At 40.5% G+C, this 18,701-nt stretch overlaps 1 protein-coding gene across 2 annotated transcripts in view; it reads right to left on the reverse strand.

Annotated features, from left to right (window-relative positions):
- Positions 1-18,701, reverse strand: part of ATP8A2 (ATPase phospholipid transporting 8A2) — a 310,559-nt gene that overhangs the window by 257,066 nt on the left and 34,792 nt on the right. For both annotated transcript variants that reach the window (XM_014879642.2, XM_088159506.1), the window contains exons 2-5: positions 16,694-16,838; positions 4,466-4,565; positions 3,782-3,880; positions 2,919-2,964 (exon numbers count right to left, since the gene is read on the reverse strand). In XM_014879642.2, coding sequence (XP_014735128.2) covers positions 2,919-2,964; positions 3,782-3,880; positions 4,466-4,565; positions 16,694-16,838 — 390 coding nt within the window. The remainder of the gene's footprint in view (positions 1-2,918; positions 2,965-3,781; positions 3,881-4,465; positions 4,566-16,693; positions 16,839-18,701) is intronic.

The following is an 18,701-nucleotide window of genomic DNA, read 5'->3' on the forward strand; positions in this document are numbered from 1 at the left end:
GCCAAACAACTACAGCAGTTTAGGTGCACCTCTTCAATCCCTCATATACACTATTCTTGAATTGAGCTCTGCTTAGTTCAGAACTCAGACGAAGGCCTGTAGCCAGAATCTCAAGGGAAAAGTCAAATACTTGTGGCTTTAACTCAAAACGCAAACATTCAAAGAGGAGTTGCAACACTCAGCATCTCCTGTGCCATGGTTTAGATGGCTCCCTATCCCGCCAGGAAGTTTTGGAGACGTTTCAGAAAATATTCTGTTGATGTATGCTCACATACAAAGGTATTTTGCAGCTTCAAATGCTATAGACTTGGTCTAGTGGGCAATTTACTTCAGAAAACAATTTCACTTGCAATGCTTACTGAAATCAATTTAGTGATTAAAATTAAATAGCCAAGCAAGTTATTGAAGCTATTTTCTTACTGTTCTGTTACTGAACTATTCCCTTTTAAACTCATAATCCCACAGTCTAAAGAGGAAGCTTCCATTAGACATGGAACACTTCAGAAATTTTGGGGTTGCAATTTCACACCTCCTACTCTACTTAACCCAGTTTCATAGGAGTACTCCAAAGGACAGAAAAGGACATGCCTTCTCTAGAATATTTATAGTAGGGTAAAATTGATGAATTATGCGTTGTCAAGAGGTATTTGGTTAAACTAACAAAGGACAAGTACCTAAAAAGACTGCTTCAACTCAAAAAGAGGGTTTCAATATAAACCTTGTATCTAAGCTTTCCAAGTCCAAAACCCAGTTCCACATCTAAGACTTAATGCTGTGACTCACATCCAGTCACGCAGGGCTATTTGAAGTGAGGCTCCTGAAGGACTAGCATCTCTCATCAGTCTTGTTCCAGGGTTTGCCAGCCCGTGCTTATCTAATATTTGAGTTCATCCCATGCAATATTAAATGCTCATTGCTTATTCTATTATTTGACAATGGGAGGATCAATACATCAGAACAGTTATTACTGAGCTCTCTTTATCTATGCAATATGCTGCTCAGGGGCTTCACTTGCAATTATGTGGAGTCTGGTGCCTAGATTTAATGTCATCGCCACAGACATCATGTGAAGCCAACCAAGACATAAAACACTGGCTCAGAGCCTAAACACACTCCAGCTCCTAATGCAAATATTCAGTGCTCACATGGGACAGAACCTCAATTTTCATTTGCTCCAAAGGGAATTTAATTCCTACATACCAAAACCACTCTACAAAGCAAACTGATGTTTTCTATGGTAAATTTAATATAGGAAAGGCACTATGATGATACACTACTGCTCTAAAAAAACTAAACAAGATAAATGTAAAGCCTACATGACTGCTGCTGCAGTAAGCAACCAGCCATTGTAGGCAGTGTAGTTCAGGACATAGCCAAGCAGACAGCAGGCATCTGCTTCTCAGTGAGCTCAAATGCTCTCCACATTGAATGCACTGATTAGACACCACTCAGCTATAAGAGCAACCTAAAGGCACACAGAGAACCTAGATTTATTTCGTCTTAATCCTACTCTGAATCTAAATTCTCTTTTCATTTTGGTAATACATGTCTCAAGAATAAGCCTCTTGAGCTTTTCACTTAAGTAGGGGGATACAGTTTTCAGTATCAGATGGAAAATGTATTTCGAATATTCAAACGTAAAAAATTAAACCTGAACTCAAATAATTTTTCAAGTGCTAAGTTCCACTTAGCTTCAATAGAACACTTTGTGTTCTTTAAGGTTGTCTCTCCACAATTACTGTGACAAACGTCCCTTGAAATGTTTGTTGGCACACGTTCTCTACCTACAAATGAATTATAACTGCCTGTGCGACCTCTGAAAGGGCCATCTTTCATATTACCTATAACAAGGCCTGTTGTGCTACAGCCACTTAATTGCCAATTGCTTATGACTAACACAGTGTTCTTGAACTCAAAACATCTTCCCAGCCTCTCGTAGAGACATTACCCAGGAGAACTGATAAAGCAATGCCTTTTGATGTGTATTAATATACAACCTTAATGACCACTCCAAATTTTCATGCACCAAACTCAGTGAAAAAAACAAGCATAATATTTGTAGGACTACATGAAGCACAGAGCTGGCAGGTTGCTCACTGCCCCATGTTCCTTTAAGTGCTCCTCTAGCTTTTTGACACTTCACGAATTTGTGCTTGGGAGGAAGGGGCTCCACTCAGCACCCAAGTCCCTGTGTTCCCATTTCACCTGCACATTTGCACAAAGGAGCAGAAGTGGAGTGCAACATGGGAACAGGGAGCTGTCGTGACTACAGCACAGGACAATCACAGGGTGGCCACTGACAAGCTCTTCTATTTTCTGCACAGGTTTTCAGTTAAGGGAGGTGAAGAAAATGACAGCAATATCTTCAGGCATACAGTGACAAGTACTGTCCATACCTTAGGGATACATGTAGGCATTCAGTGTTAAATTCTCGTTCAGTGACACTTCAGGAAAGCCAAGCTAAAAAATCCCCAGACTCATATTTAAAGGGCAGCAGCATTTACCAAAATTACTTTAAATTCTTCTGACAGCAACTTTTAACATTTCAGGGGGTTGTTGGCTTTTTCAGTTCCGGATGTTTTGGTGTTGGGTTTGATGTTAGAATAATCAGGATGGAGTTTGGTAGGGAAAAAACTGCTTGGTTTTCCTGGAGGAGCTGAGAACTACCTAATTTTGGACAACCTTGAAATTACATGAATTTATAAATTCTAATAATCCTCCTAATGCCTCACTCTTAAGTGTCAGACCATCAATTATCAGTCTGAATCCTTCGGCAAAGTAAAATCCTAAACTACAGGTAAGTACCTAGTGCACAAGATCTGCATTCCTCACTGTCTTGACAGTTAAAGCAATAGAATTGTTCAAAAGTAAGCATCCACAATTTGCATTTTAAATACTTACAGACTGTTAAGTCTTACCTACTGTTTTCTTTTTATTCACTGCACTGTCTGCCTTATGCCTTTTCTGCAAGAAAACAAAACATTTCATTACACCTCATTACACTTCATCACAAATTCATAACCATTAAAGCTAAAAATAGATAAACTGCAAAATGATACACTTGGTCCTTTTCGCCTTTATGGGTTTTTTTAAAAAGACACAGATCATCTAAATCCAAATGGTTTGTAAAAGAGTATAAGGAGTAGGATTATAAACATCAAAGTCCTCATGTTGGAAGTCAGCCTGAACCCTTTTTCAGTGGTTAAAAAAAAAAGTCTCCAAAGCCGGGTTTTTAGAAGAAAAATAAAAGGAACAATAAGGACCACAATATTTAAATGGTAGATGTACTTTCAATTCCAAGTGCTGTTGTTTAGACTGATAGCCAAATTATTTCACTCATCAGTACTTTGCAAAGCAGAAAGACCTAATTCAGATGTTAAGTACACAAGCAAGTTAGGGCAGATTTTCCCCAAAACAGTCTTCTCTGTCCTTAAGTTGCCTGCCTCCCCCTAGCCCTCATTTTCAAGACCATCTAAAAAGGCCACATATTTGACAGGACTTGACAAGGTCTTTCTAATAAAAGCATTAATAAACAAGTTTGAAGAGAGAAAAATGTCCTGACTTCTACTGTTTTCTTGTTCATCAACTAAAATGAAAATACTTATTTATTTTAGTGTGTTACAGAAATTCTAGTCAAGCACTTTGAAAGTCAAAACAATATTTTGCTGCTGTTGAGTAATGACTCAAGAGACTTCAGGGATGCATGGTTTTATGGTACTTTATAGCTTTTTTTTTTGAGACATTTGGTCTTTAGCACAGACTTGCCCATAGTCATACTCACATAGTCTTCTATGATTTCTTTGATGCCAGCAACTGTTAAAATAAATAGCAATGGCACCAAGGTGGTATATCTTCCTGTTGGAGAGACATCTGGAATTTGCTGTGAACAGACAGAAAAGCAATCTGTTTTATATTTGTATTTAAAATAAATTTCTAGTACATTTAGAATTTTATGCAAAGATCTGAGAAGACAGAATACAAAGTCCTGATTTACTGTGTGATTTGTGCCTGACAGATATCTAATTTCAGTGGGCAAACTAGCCTACAGTCTAGGTAGGTTTGAAGAAACAATAACCAAGTTAGAAGATGTTGTTGTACATGCCTTTTATTCTATTTCTTCTCTTTACAAGAAAATTTTACAAATTATATAATTCACATGGAAGCAGTGGTAGTCTAGACTAACAAAGCAGAAGTTTCACAAGAAATTCACACATTCTTTCCTCACAATGGTCAATAGCTCCATGTTTTATGACATCATTTAAGAATAAAAGAGGCTTGAATTTACAAACTACATTGAAAAACATCTCTAAGTTCTCTTCCAATTTCAAATAGCAACTACACACCCCATCAATATTACTATTAAAGTAAGTTTAAGAATGGCTTTGCTATTAGGTATATCAACAGAAATAACTTTTACTGCATCACCATTTCATTTTATAAACAAGGCAAAGCAATGAAACAATACCTGCAGTAAGGCAATGAAGAGGAAGAATGCATTTGCAGCTTTTCTAATCTGCTCATACAGGAATCGAGGTAGAAATGTCACCACGCTGTACTTGGCTGTGCTGCAGGGTAGAAGATTTTCATCTTAGTACTTCATCAAAATATCAGGTGGGGAATCATGACCAGAAAGTCTAAAAGCCAGTGTTAGAAAGTAGTTCAAAAATAACAAAGTAAAGAATTATTTAGAATATGGAGGAAGAAGTTGCTTTGGTTATGGAAAGGAGCTGTACCAAACAAAAGAGGTATCACACAGACCCAGAAGAGGCTGTCAGACCCACTTCTATCACTGGTACCTTTGTTATTGGATGAACTATCAGACAATTTACCATCCATCCAAACTTCAGCAGTGTGAAGGGGCAAGCTTGCATTTCAGTTCCAAGCACTTGATCAGGGGCTTATTGCTCATCAAAATACAGAAGGTAAATGTTGGGGAAGGCAGAGTTGAATGAGAGAAATTAGAAATTTTGCCACACCTTGTTAAATTGCCTCATCTCCTACATCAGAAAGACTTAGATTCAGCTATGAATAATCCTTTAGAACAATACACACTTTTTCAGATTAATGTTTTTTGCTTCTTTCCTAATTTTTATATATATATAAATATTGCAACTCACACATATGTAACTGAATTATAAGTATTTCTTTTGCCTTAAAACAAAAACATACTGAGCTAACTAGCCTTAATCACTGACATGATAATTTAACTATTAGCATAGAACCTTCACCTACTGAACTACTAGCCACCAGCATGAGCTGGGGTTTTAACAACTGAGCACCTGCAGCTCAGTATGCCTTGCAAAGGCACAACAAGCAATTACACGAATTTTGAGGCATCATTTTGTTTGGATGCTATGGTTTTGGTTTCATTTCAGGTTTTTTTTGTTTGTGCTTTGTTCCAGTTTGGGTTGTTTTGGTTTTTTTTTAAGAAGTCTTGTATTTCCAAGGAACTGAGAACACTAAGACACTTGGCTTTGAAGAAAAAAAGAAACAGTTTCCCAATTCCTGTTTGACGGATGCTTCCTAGCAGTGCCAAGACCACTTCTCCATTAAGTCTAGTCCTCTCTCTCCCACCAAAAAGCCTTCCAGATCAACTGAAACACAAAGCATTGCTGTTCAGAAATCATAAAGGAAGAGGATAATCAAATGCTTTAGCTCCATGATCTGCCTTTCACAACAGGCTGCTGCTATGCATCAAACGCTTCCCACCTTGATCCACAAGCAGCTGAGTTCAGTGGGGTTCTCTTACCTCTGCATGGACAATGGTTAGAGAACTACATTTCCCAGCTTACTGCTTTAACCACCTTCTTTTCCTTCTTACCTGCCTCATCCCCAACTCCAAGCCATCTAACCAGTCACTACTGTGTCTTTCAAAATCAAACAGTAACTAGATGGAACAAGGCACAGTTTGTTATAAAAGGCTCTATTTTGAACGCTAAAGAAGAATTAGTAGGGCTGGTTAAAAAAAGACCAATTAAAAACCAATTAAGATGCATCTTATCTTGGGAACTTGCCTTGTTTCCTCTTCAAGCAACCACAAATCCCTTTCTATTGCTACTACTACTGCTCACCAGAATGAAGTATTTAAATACTCAACATAATATTTTACAGAAATTTCAAGCTGGCCTTCATCATGGCTTATATCTACTAAGCCAAATGAGTGAAATCATACATCCAGGTTTAAAGCAAGTCCAGCTCTTACATAAATTAGAGTTACTTACTTCAACTGCTGTTCATTCCTTCCAGTTCTAAGTATTTTTTTTTGTTTTAAGCCACATTTGCTTGGTCTCATGTGTAATAACCTTCCTTTAATACAGAATATAATTAAACACAAATCTCAGAATTACCTTGTGACTTAAAAAGATAGGTTAATCAAATTCAGAGGTTAGACTCAGAAGCAAACTCTCCAAGCAGTACTAATTAGACATCAAGCAATGACAGATTTCATATCAGAATAGTATTCCTTTAGGTATCACATTGCTATGATTATAAGAACACAAGAATTTGACTGCAACCAAGCTGAAACATTTATTAACATCATTCTACCACCTACCAACTTCACAGCTAGCTGGCTCAAACATGATTCTTACTCTAACAATTATGTTAATGCCAACACAATAAGGCTCTTTTCAAAGAGGTTTGTACATACTAAGTCACTCCATGCATTCTGTTGCTTAAGTAACTTGACAGATGCCCACAGAAAATGGGTACAGCTCTAATTAGAGGCAGACACAGTCAGCTGTTACCACACAGGCCAGGAACAGCAACCACAAGTATGAATAAAAAGCAGATAGGTGTTATTATTCAAAAAGAAAACTTATTAAAAAAAAAACCAACTAACTAGCAGTCTGAGCTGGACAGGAGCACTCAATTGATTAGGCTCTGAAGAACAGTTATTTAAATGATAAGCACAATACTTATTTTTAAATAACAGAAAAAACTCTTGTGCTCCCTCCCAACAGATATATATATTATGTGTTACAACTTCAGGATGATCAAAGTTCAGGAAAATTAAAATCTACAGATGAACAGGTAGAAACTTTAGTCAGCTCACTCATAACACATTTTGGGTCACTAAAAATAAATAACTGGCAGGTTAGCTCTCTGACCAGCCCCAGTCACAGCCACGTTAACTCCCAGAATAGGAGGTCTGCAGCTCACAGAACAGGTTCAGGCAGGTAGAGGAGAGAAGCACAAGGGGGAAAACAAACAAGAAACCGGATTCTCCTAAAGCAACAGCTACTAGTTATGCAAATCTTGTTTAACTATACAAGTTTATATGTATAACAGGTGTGCAAACATTAGAAGAGATGTCTCCTCTACACCTGCAAGTTAATTCACCTAAGTTATTTTTCAAGCTACACCACAGTGCAAGTCAGGAGGAACAGTACCAAACTCTGTTAAACAAATGAATTTGGATACACCTGACTATAGCTGGCTCTGGCCCCACTGTTTCTAGGGCAGTGCAGAGATGTTTTTGAAAGCAATTACTGTATAATTTGCCAAAGGTTAGTGTCATTCACATACTTTAACTGATTACCATATTACTAAAGTACAAAGGATTACCTAGTCATTTTAATAGCAGCCAAATGAAAAGGAGCAAACAGTTCACTGAGAAACTCAGTAGCGGTTCTCCAGTATACTTCCTCTCTATTTATTCATAGGTAACTTTTGCACAACCACTCTCATTGTTGCCTTTTCCCTATTTCCCAAAAACATTTCAGGAAGTCAGGTTTTACTTTACTGACTAATCATTGAAGAGGCAAAGGCTGTCAGCAACAGCAGCAGAGCAGTTATTTCCTTGAGACACGTATGTGCTGGCAATATGCAGCTGAACACAGTCTGCACTTTTCCAGTCAGTCATCTAAAGCACTTCCACCCCTTCCTTTAGAATGGCATCTCTGAAATGAACTTCAGGATAATCACGATTAAGCAAACAGGACCTCCTTGAGATACATGGGGTCCCATTTTCAGGGGTCACAAGTACAATGAACTGTCCTTTCCTAGACAGCATTCACACAAATCTAGTCATGCCATGGTTCACATACCTCAAATACTCTCCAAGAGCTGAGGAATGAGTACCACTCTATGTTGGTGCTTTTAACACACATCAATTTGCAGGAACAATTACTATGAAAGCTAGGAACAGACACCTGAACCACAGCAAAAGGGCTGGGTAATTAAAGTGAATGTTACAGACTTGAACTCCTCTCTCACCAAACAGGCTTTGTGTCCATCAACATGTACAACAGGTCAGATGCCCAGTAACAGAGAAGGAAAAAAAAAACCCAGAAAACCCAAGAACATCTGCTTGACTGAAGAGCTCAAATACTGTCTCTGGTGGAATGGGTTTGCATGCTAAGGTCCTGCCAGGCACACAACACTCAATAGCAGGTCTGACATCAGCATCTGAGATTCTGCTAAAGCTCTCAAGCACAGAGGTAGTATGACAAGCTACCTCCAGGCAGTCACCATTGCAGCAGGAGGCACAGCAGGCAAGCCTTACATATTTCAAGAGATATTAACAGAAAAAACAACATTCAGTTATTACATTGAGTACAGAGAACGCCCATTTATAGCAACATCTCATCAAGCTGCTGCCATGTAGAATACTGAGGAGGTTGTTCTAAACCCAAATGTCATGATCAAGGTTCTCAGCAGTGCCATGCATATGACAGTGAAAGGTCATCTACCTCCTTGCACATAGGGAAGATGGTGTATTTTCTTGAAATTTGCTAAAGAGACAAAAATCCACTGTTTACAAGTTCCCAAAAATCACATCAGGAGGGCTTATAAGAAGCAATTATTTATATGCCTATTATATTACTGGCTGACTGAAAATTAGATCCTAAATACCCATTTCTGGTTTTATAACAGGAAGCCTGAACAAATGCAGCCCCTAATTCAAGGGCAGAACACAGGAGCATGAAAGGAGCAAGACTTGCTCTTGCGTAGTAAAAAGTGCAACAACTTGAACACTGCAAGGTATTATTGCTTAAAGCTTGCCAGAGCAAGACATAAAAACAAGAGTGACCACAATATATGTCACCCAGCTCTGGAACAAGCACTGTCCACAGTCAAGCACCTATTTTGTTTCCATCTTTCCCTGCACTCTGCTACAGTTTCTCCATAATACCAAAGATATTTTATATATACAAGTTCATACATTTTCCAAAGAGGAAATGGGTTGAAGGAACATTCTTCTACTTAGTCACTGAAACATCAAACCCTGAAAGATTCCCCAACAAAGCCAAGCAAAACTGTAGAAGATCAACCTGTTGTCTGAAATTATCCACACAGACAATGAAACTGATTGGGAGTATTTAAATGCATTAGAATTTATCAATTTTTACTTTGACTGTAAACAATTCTAGCAGCTTCCAGCTGAAGAAAACTTATCAGTGGGATAATACTCATCTCAAGCACCTCACCACTTTCCTACATTTCTTATTTCTTCATTTATAGTATGGGCTCCCACCAGAGGCATCTCAAGGCACCAGTTAGGAAAACCTGTTCTTCTCTTTTGTTACAGGTGGAACTGATCACATTTTGGAATCCCTGAGCCCTCTTTCCTCAAATCATATGATTTAGAGGAAAATTGTTTTTTCATAAAAGTTTAAAAGAGTCAGGACATATTAATACATCCCACTAATTTCCCTGCAGATCAAGTCCCATTAGAACTTGCTTTAGGGGGGCACAATGACTTGGGTCTGCTGCAATAAAAAAAACAAAGCTCTTCAGAAAAAACAGTTTATTCAAGCTAAATTCAAGGTCTCATATAGAAGAGTAATGAAAAGAAAAAAAAAGCAGACAGCTGTCAGCTAGACAGACAGCCACTAATGCTGAAGAGTGTTTTACACAAGGGAAAATCTAAATTGGATTCAGATCATTCTTACATCATTATTTTCTAGTCATGCACATCCTGAGTGTTGCATCCTACATCAACACCTAATAAAAAGGTAAGGGGCTAAGTGCAATACTCAGTGGCTACCGTTGCTCGAGCAGGCAAGCAGTGTTATCTACCCTTGTGCACAAGCTCCATTTCAGGAGCAAGATGATCAGGGTGACAAATCCAGCCTGGCTGAGCTACCTGCACTTGCTCTGAAGCTGCATCAGCAACAAGCTCATCTTCAAGGGCTTCCATTCAGCTCCTATCCTTACACAGGCCACTGCTAAGACTAAAGTACATGAAAAGGCACTATGAACTCCTGCCCACTGAAGCACAATAATCCCATTACTTTCTAGTGCATTAGGATCACCTCCTAACCACGTAAAGATTTTTTAGGACTTCTAACCTGAAGTACCTTATTTAGAACTGCCTTGGTATAGGCAGCCCTACCACCACATATAAGTAGCTAAAGACTGCAACAACTAATCTAATTGATGTTAATTACCAAAGCAAATACTATTTCCACTAGGAAAGTCTCCTACACTTGTGCAATCCTAATATAGAGTAGGCACTGCCACAACTGCTTACGCTTAGTTTAACCTGAAAACCAGACCACGTGTCACATTTAATAGAAGCAAGAACACTTTTGCTTCAAAATCCAGTACCCTGGAGGCTTTTCCTAAAGCATGCAAACAGCAAAGGCCTTTCCATGAGCTCTCTATTAATGAAATCCCTACAAAAAGGGGAACAGATTCCTGTCTGTTTTTCAGTAACAAATACCTTAAACAAAGACTGTTTAGAAACAGTACTAAAAGCTCTGAAGGCATGATATTGCTCCATCATGCATGTGAGGTCATCACTACGGTAATATACCCTTGGCTTTGCAGTAGCCCTGCTAGCAAGTACAACTCAATAAAAACAGCTGACCAGCCTAGTTAACCTCGAAATTCTACTGTCTAATAAAGTACGTTTAGTGCCACATTTAGTTACTGTGCAAAAACAGAATAGCCTCCACTTAAACATACAGCATTGATGTGAGGATGACTGAAAAAAAACATCAAATAAGTCACATAAGCTAGCTAGCTGTCTAAAAGCCAGAGTGCTAGCTTCAGTTTTAAAGCCAATTTTTAACTCTAAATGTCACCACAACTTTAGCAGTGTTTATTTTAGTGACAAGCAGGGGGCTGGCAGAAGAAATTAATATTTAGTTGGAGAAATGTAATTATCTTCACAACCCACAGAATCTATGTGGAATGTAGTTATTACACTTCTTAAAACTCTACTCGGGTCCACTTGAGATAATTCTTGCTCTTCTACCTTTGTCTACAGACCACTAGCAATCGAGATCTAAAAAGAGAAAAAAGGGACCCAGTTTAATTCACCTGCTGTGTTGCTATTTCTGATTTATGAAATTCATCATGCCACAAACCACCAGAACAATTTCAGGATACCAGAGAGCTCAGCATGAAGCAGGTGAAAGGACACTACAACTCACACATCTGTCACGTTTTTTTCATCCAGACATTTCATCTAGGCAAATATCAACAATTTAACTGTCCAGGGGTTCCTGCCCCAAGGAATGGCCCAAGACCAAAGATGCAGCAGCTTCAAATACACTGGTACAATCTCTATACACAACACCAGGCATACAATAACAGGTACTTCTAGTCAATTTTAATGGCTAAAAGAATCATTCTATAGCTGCACCCAAGCTGTTTTCACTGTAGTAGACTGTTCGATCAGCAACAGCTGCACTGCATTAAACAAGTTTTTGCTTATTTAAAAAAGCATGTTACACTAAGTACATTTCTTCACTTAAAAACACTATCTACCTAGAATTAAAACGAATTAGAGGATTAGTTTAACACATGATTACACTTGTACAATTCAGATTATAATAATACATCCCTTCTTTGAAGAATTTCAAAATGCTGTTCTGCAGTCAGGCAAGCAATCTGTTCACATGACAACAGAAGAGTATTTCAAATCTAATACAAACACAATAAAACAAATGGCCAATTTGAACTCTCCTAAGAAGAAACTGAATAGAAATAGGGGCATTTTTACCTAAAGAGCATAGGGATATTTTGGTGCAAGATGAATGCTGGGCTATACCACTAACTGCAGAGAGATTCACCTGCACATAGCAGGCTACAATCCACATTTCCACAGATCACAGAGAACACGACTCAGGTTACAAAGGTCAATACTAATTGCTTAGTGATACCAGCAACTCCTGTTTTACCAGTGAGAACCTTCCCACACATTCAAAAAGCATTAACACCTCTAAATCACAACTGATTTCTACAGTACCAATACACAAGCCAATAAAGCTATGCACTCGGCTTCATTTGATGTAACACACATGAAATAAAAGGAAGAATAAAGATTGTATCTACACTTTTGTTATCAGCAAGCATCACGCAAACACAGAAGGGACAGTCTGGGACCACAGATGAACAGTAGTCTTTAATATGGAACTTATGATTCCACTAGAAACCTTATTACAGTCTTCAGGGCTAAATTCCCCAGGCAAAGTGCTGCTCCCTTATGAGACAAGAAATTGATTCTCACCTGTTTACTTGAGTTTTAAGACCGTGTACAGTTTTAAAAGTAAACACTGAAGACTTTTTGCTCATCTTTTTTTAATCAGAACTTAATTTTTGCCCATATCAAAGACAAGTATATGTGGATTTTCTGGATGTTATAATGCAACTTTTGGGACCTCCCTAAGGCCAAAGTCTATTTCAATAAGAAACTTCTGAACAAGACTTCTGGATTCAAGATACATTGAAAACAAACAAGTTGAATTTTGCCTTTCTTGACTGCTGCACTGTTCAACCTCTCACTTTTTGTCAAGCCACAAACTGAGACTGAACTTGGGGACCTGATTCAGATGCAAGTCAGATTTGCACCACGATGCACTACCAGGCCTGGAATAGAACAATATTACCTAGAGCAACATTTACAAAACAACTCCACCATCTTCAAAAATTTGGAGACCATTTCTAACATCCTTAAAATTATCTCAGCACACTTGTTCCTCCAGGACTAATAAACCAGAAGTCCAACTTGCTTTGCATCAGCATTAACACACAATTAGTGAGGAGCTCAAATCACTTAACTGGTGATTTTTACAAAATGAACTGGAAGAAATTCCTATTACAGCACTACTATACATGCAGAACAAGCCATTGATGTCAGAGTAGATTCTTGTATTACTATTAAACATCCAGGAACTGTATTTACACCAAAACAAAATGTATAGAACATTCTAACTTCAAGTAAAATATATAGTCTTCATTGAGGATACATTTGGAAAAACGTTCATGCCATTACTTCAGTCATCCTAGAGGTATTAGACAGCATTCAAGCCCCTACAACCACACTCCACCTGTACTCCTTTGGTCTTACAAGGCAATAGGGAAGCTTGTTTCCCATCCTGCTGTGGGTTGACCTTGGCTAGACCCTTAGCACTCCCTGATCTGTTCTATCATTTCTCAGCAGAACAACAGAAAGAGAGAAAATATGGAAAAAAGCTCGTGGGTCAAGACAAACACAGTTAAAGCAAAGGACAAGAAAAAACTTACTCCCTACTTCCCACTGGAAGGCATGCTCAGCCACTTCCCAGGAAGCAGAGCTTCAGTACACGGAGTGGCTGCTCCAGACTACAAATGTCACAGTAAGAGCCACAAAGCTGTGTAGAGCGACTGGAAATTTCCTCAACATAAATGTTTCATTTCTTACTGGACTTGAAAGTACCAAAATGCTCCAGTTAAACAGACAAGTGTTTAAGTTATGTACACTGGATACGTCAAAACAGGTACTAGTTAGTTTCTTGTAAAAACAAACATTTAATACCTCAGTACAGCTGTGTTGTAACACAGTAATAACATTTATTCATTTTTTACATATTTCAAAGCTTCTAAAACGCTTCAGCTAAAAATAGAACAGAATTTACCTTTCATTAAAAGGTCCAAAAAGTAAAATATACATAAAATTTTTCAAACTGAACAGAGCAGGACTGAAAACAGCTTCTGATGCAGGTAGAAGAGGTGCTTCTACAGGTGTCATCACTACTGCTACAGTATAATAAACAACAGTGACAGCTATACGGATGCACGTGTCAAGGCCCAAGGTAAATCTAGCCTGTAACACACAGCACTATGCTTTGAAATAATTTGTTACAAAATTCCAAGAACACAACAGAAGTTGCTATTTCTCTGCACCTTCTCATAGTCTCATTTATGCCAGAGAGCCCAGGGAAAGAAGTGTTTCTTCTTTCTACATCCTCACACTTCAAGACTTCTGGAAGTGTTAGTGCCATTCTTGCCATCCACTTAACTCTTGCAATAGCACTACCTATGACTTAGAAGTGGGATCAAGAAAATTATCCATTTTTATTAACTTATGCAAAATTAGTCTGTCTTTATGCTCCCACAAACATTGGAATTCACTTTGACCAGTACTTCTCTACCCACAAAAAGTCAAGCAGTTCAAGATGTTTAGAACATCTTACACAAAAAGCCATATCACTAACCTACTCTCCTCCATGCTCTGCACTTCCATTTCCTGCTGTATTTTGCTTTGTTTTGAACAAGCTTTTCATACCACCCTTAATCTAGAAAACTTCCTATGAACATTCACAAATTCCCCCTTATTCAGAGAATCCTCAATGACTACCAAAAATATGGCAGTCAAAACTCACACAATTTAAAACAAGCTAGTTGATTATTATTTTCAGTTTCATTTTCCACAAGCCCTTATATATAGGTGTTTACGTGATTATCCAGCACCTTGCTCTGTGGTACATTGATGCTTTCTAGGGAGACAAAGCATCCGCAAATCCATCAGTAGAGAGAAATCCATTGCTGAATGCATTTCTGAAGCTGAACACAGTTAAGAAAGAAAGTCCAAAGGCAACAGAGAACTGCAGCTCCTCAAGAGAAACTCCAATATACTTAAATAACTAAATAACCAACCACTTATACCCCACACAAGGCCTCCTCACTCAGACATTACAAGCTCAGGTCACCTTTGCCTTCAGTCCCTCCAGGCTGAGGGAAGAAAGCTAATCCAGAGGATGGAAAGAGGACAGGCAATATCTATCACCCTTTAAAAGTCAAGAGATCAAAGCTTTCTTACTAAGAATCAGCAAACCATTATAAAGTCAACTTAATTTCCAAGTGACACTAAGGAGCTAAAGTTCCTAATCAGGTAATGAAAGTATCACTACTTAGTTATTACACTACCTGCACTTAGTCCTATCCCTCACACATTCATATTCCTTATGACTCAAAATTTACTTGTCAAGAGGCAAAGATACAAAAAGGTGTTGAGAAACTTGTACAGCTATCAGGGGATGGCTTCCAGACGGCAGATTGTACACAGCTGCTCTTTAGGAATAGCACTGTCAGGAACAAGTTCTTGGTAGCAGAGTCACACACTGCTTTTCTCTAACACTTAACCAGATCAGTACAGAATCCCTCCTAGAAAACCTAAACTACAGAGCTCCCAACCCTCTATTCCCTGATTTTCCTTCCTAAAGTAGGGAAAGCACAAATAGTCTATACATAGGAAACTGTTAAACTCATCCCTCAATTAAGGAAAAATAAAGCAAGAAAATCTCCACTGTTGCTACCCATGTAGAATAAAGAAGATACTGAGAAAATGCGTCATTTATACTGGTCCTAAACCACAGACTTTTCCAGACAACTATGTAACAAGCCAGAGTTGAGGAGAAAATCACCTACGAATAAGTTGCTGCGATGCCCAGAACAGCAGCACCCTTCCAGAGGATATTCTTAGAAGTGCCCTTGGTAATACACACAATAAACCAGATAATGGAAATCATCACTTCAGCAGGATGTAAAACTCCCCTCTTTTCATAAAGGTACTCATTGTGTAAACTGTTCTTTGAACAATAACCCAAACATCTGCATTAATGAACAGAAGCCTGCTAAACAAAGCTCCTCCTTAGTCATGACAGGAGCCATCTGTTCATCCAACTAACCCCAGGCAAGTGTGGCAAGCAACACCACAATTTGCTCACACTATGCATCTTTCTACTCCACCTTTCAGTATGTGTTATTTGTGTTTCCAAACTGCAACAACACGGCATTAATCATACCACTAGAAGCACCGACACACACACAGACACCCCTACATTAAAGGCTCCAAACGGAAAAGAAAATTAAAAACTCTGGTGTTCAATTAAAATACACAAATGGACCATAGCCTTCTACACATAGGGATGCCAGCTTGTTGTTTCTGCAGTCATTCTTGTCCTGTTAGATGTACTTTCTCTTTTCTTCCTTCCTATTCTACACATTTTTTAATATACTTAGCCTAGCTGTTCTTTCAACTGAATGCTACTTTAAGGGGACACTTCATAGAGTTTACTGGATTCTACTCAGAACTCCCACTAAATTTTCACGGGTTAACCCTTGCATCCAGAAATACCTGAGTAGGTCCCGTTATTCCAAAATTCAGTGCCCTACTGAAGCGAATACCTTTTCGTGCATCTTGCCCACGCAGCTCTACCAGCTCCCTGCTCTCACTACTGTGGAAGGAAGCAGCTCATCCATCACTCGCCGCTGCTGGACTCGCCCGTGCACTGGCCAGACCCTGGTACCCACCGCAGACAACAAAACCACCCGCCCCGGCAGACACACGTTTTATTGTGTTGAAATCTGGCGTGGCCAGGGCCGAGAGGCAAGGGAGAGGGACCCGAGCCCTCCCAGCCCACGGCTGCGGGGTGTGCGGCTGCCGCCTGGAAAGAGAGAAGCGGGCACTGCTCCGTACCTGACCCAGTTGTCGCGGAACTTGCTCTGTTGGGGCTGGTTCAAGTAAATGGTGCGGGCTGGTGCCTCGTCCAGATCCGCCGCGGACGTGGCTCCGGACATCTCATCATCCGCCTTCTTATAGCCCGAGGTGGAACAGACAGGTCCTGCAAGGAGAGCGCGGAGGGCAGGCGGTCAGCGCGGGGCCGCGCCCAGCGGAGCCGGGCCGGCAGCTCCGGGCGGGGAAGGGCCGCGGGTGGGCGGCGGCTGCGAGCGCGCCCTGCCCGCTGTTTACCGCGGCGGCGGCTGTAAATAAATAATGCGTGTCCGGGGAGGGGGCGGCGGGGCCGGCCGCAGCCAGCTGGCGGCGGGGACAGCGCGGGGCCCGCGCCCCCCGCCCCGCGGCGATGGGCCGGGCCCCGCCCCGGGAGCGCCGCCCCCGCTCCCGCCTGTGCCAGCGCCGCTCCCGCCGGGAGCCGCCGGGCGGCCCCCCCGCGCCCCGATCCCCCGCCTCCAGCCTCCGTGGGAGGGAGGCAACCAGCATCCCCCGCACCGCCGCGGGGCTCCGGCCCCGCTCGGCTCCTTGCTCGGCGCTGCCCGCCCGCGCGCGGCGCATCCCGAGCGGCCGAGCCCGAGCCCGCGCCCGGGGAGAGCGCGCCATCCCCGCCAGAGCTCTCCCACTCCCCCGCGGGGGGACCGAGCTGCCTTCCTCCGCCCCGGGCACCGTACGCGGGCTACGGCCGGGCAGCTGGGGAGCCTGTCCCTTCGCTAAGGCTCAGACTGAATTGATAAAAATAAAGACTGTCTTGCTGTTCACGTGCAACTTGAAAGCTTTGATTTTAAGCGGCAGAAGCATAAAGTAATTTTCATTTCCCACTGGTCTGGAGTGAATTGAGTTCTACAAGAATTGTTTACCTTTACATTAAAAGAATGCAAAAAGCATAAGGGAAAGGAGCTACCTATTTCCTCTGTCAAGCCTCAAAATATTACCGAAGTTGTGGAGACAGATTTATTCATTTCCCTTTCCCTCCTGAGCCATGGAGATAATTTAATTTAGTTGAGCTGTAAATATATTAGATAAGAATTTGTCAGTTTATTAAATAAGCCATGGATTTACAAGCTAGCAGAGGTAGTTCTAGACAAGAGTATGACAACTTGTTTCATAAGAATGTAGTAAAGGTGTTATGTTAGCATTATTTGAGAATTTCACTGAAAGGTTAACAGAGGCAATAAACTGTCCTGTGAAGCAGTAAATTCTGTAAAGCCAAATCTATTTCCTATTTCTGTATGAAGATAAGACGATACTGCAACAAGCTGATGTGATCAGATAGTAGCGGCTAAAAAGGACGCCTGCAATAAATCGGAAAGGCCCGTGAAGTTACATCCTCTTTAACTAGAGTTTGAGAGAAAAACATCGGTCTTATACAACCTTAGCACATCGAACACCTAAGTACTCCTACTGTGTGAAAACCTGTCCTGTTTAACGGAATACACTTTTAAGCTAACATCCTACTCACGCCAGACCTTCCCAAGGCTTGGGTCTCTATTGCCAGTGCGAACAGGCTCGGCATTCTCCAGGCGCCAGCCACTAGAGGGCAACGTTACCCATTGCTCGTACGCCACGGGGATGCACACAACCTTTGCGGGCCCCATAAAGCCGGTGTAATTAACACACCGATGTGCTTTCAACAGCACCGCCTCTTGCCCAAGGCAAGGGTTGCACTCTGTGAAGTCGCACTTCGGAGACACTAAGCTGACTTGCACGTTTGAGGCTAATTAATTGATTTTCTTTCATTTCCGTTGATACCAGTTCAGACAGCAAACATATGCCAGCTTGATCATTTTTACTTCGTGAAAAGAGACAAATTCAGAAAGTGAAATATGAAGACTATACACTATGCAAGGCTATGCCATTATGATACTATATTAAGCTACTCGGCCCGAAGAAGCTTGCTATGACACAGAAGACCACTCAGCAAGGCTATTTTCCCCTTCAGAAAAACAGAACTGAATGCACTACTGGATATTTG

This window comes from Sturnus vulgaris, chromosome 2, assembly GCF_052056855.1.
Source record: "Sturnus vulgaris isolate bStuVul1 chromosome 2, bStuVul1.hap1, whole genome shotgun sequence".
Classification (NCBI taxonomy): Eukaryota; Metazoa; Chordata; class Aves; order Passeriformes; family Sturnidae; genus Sturnus; species Sturnus vulgaris.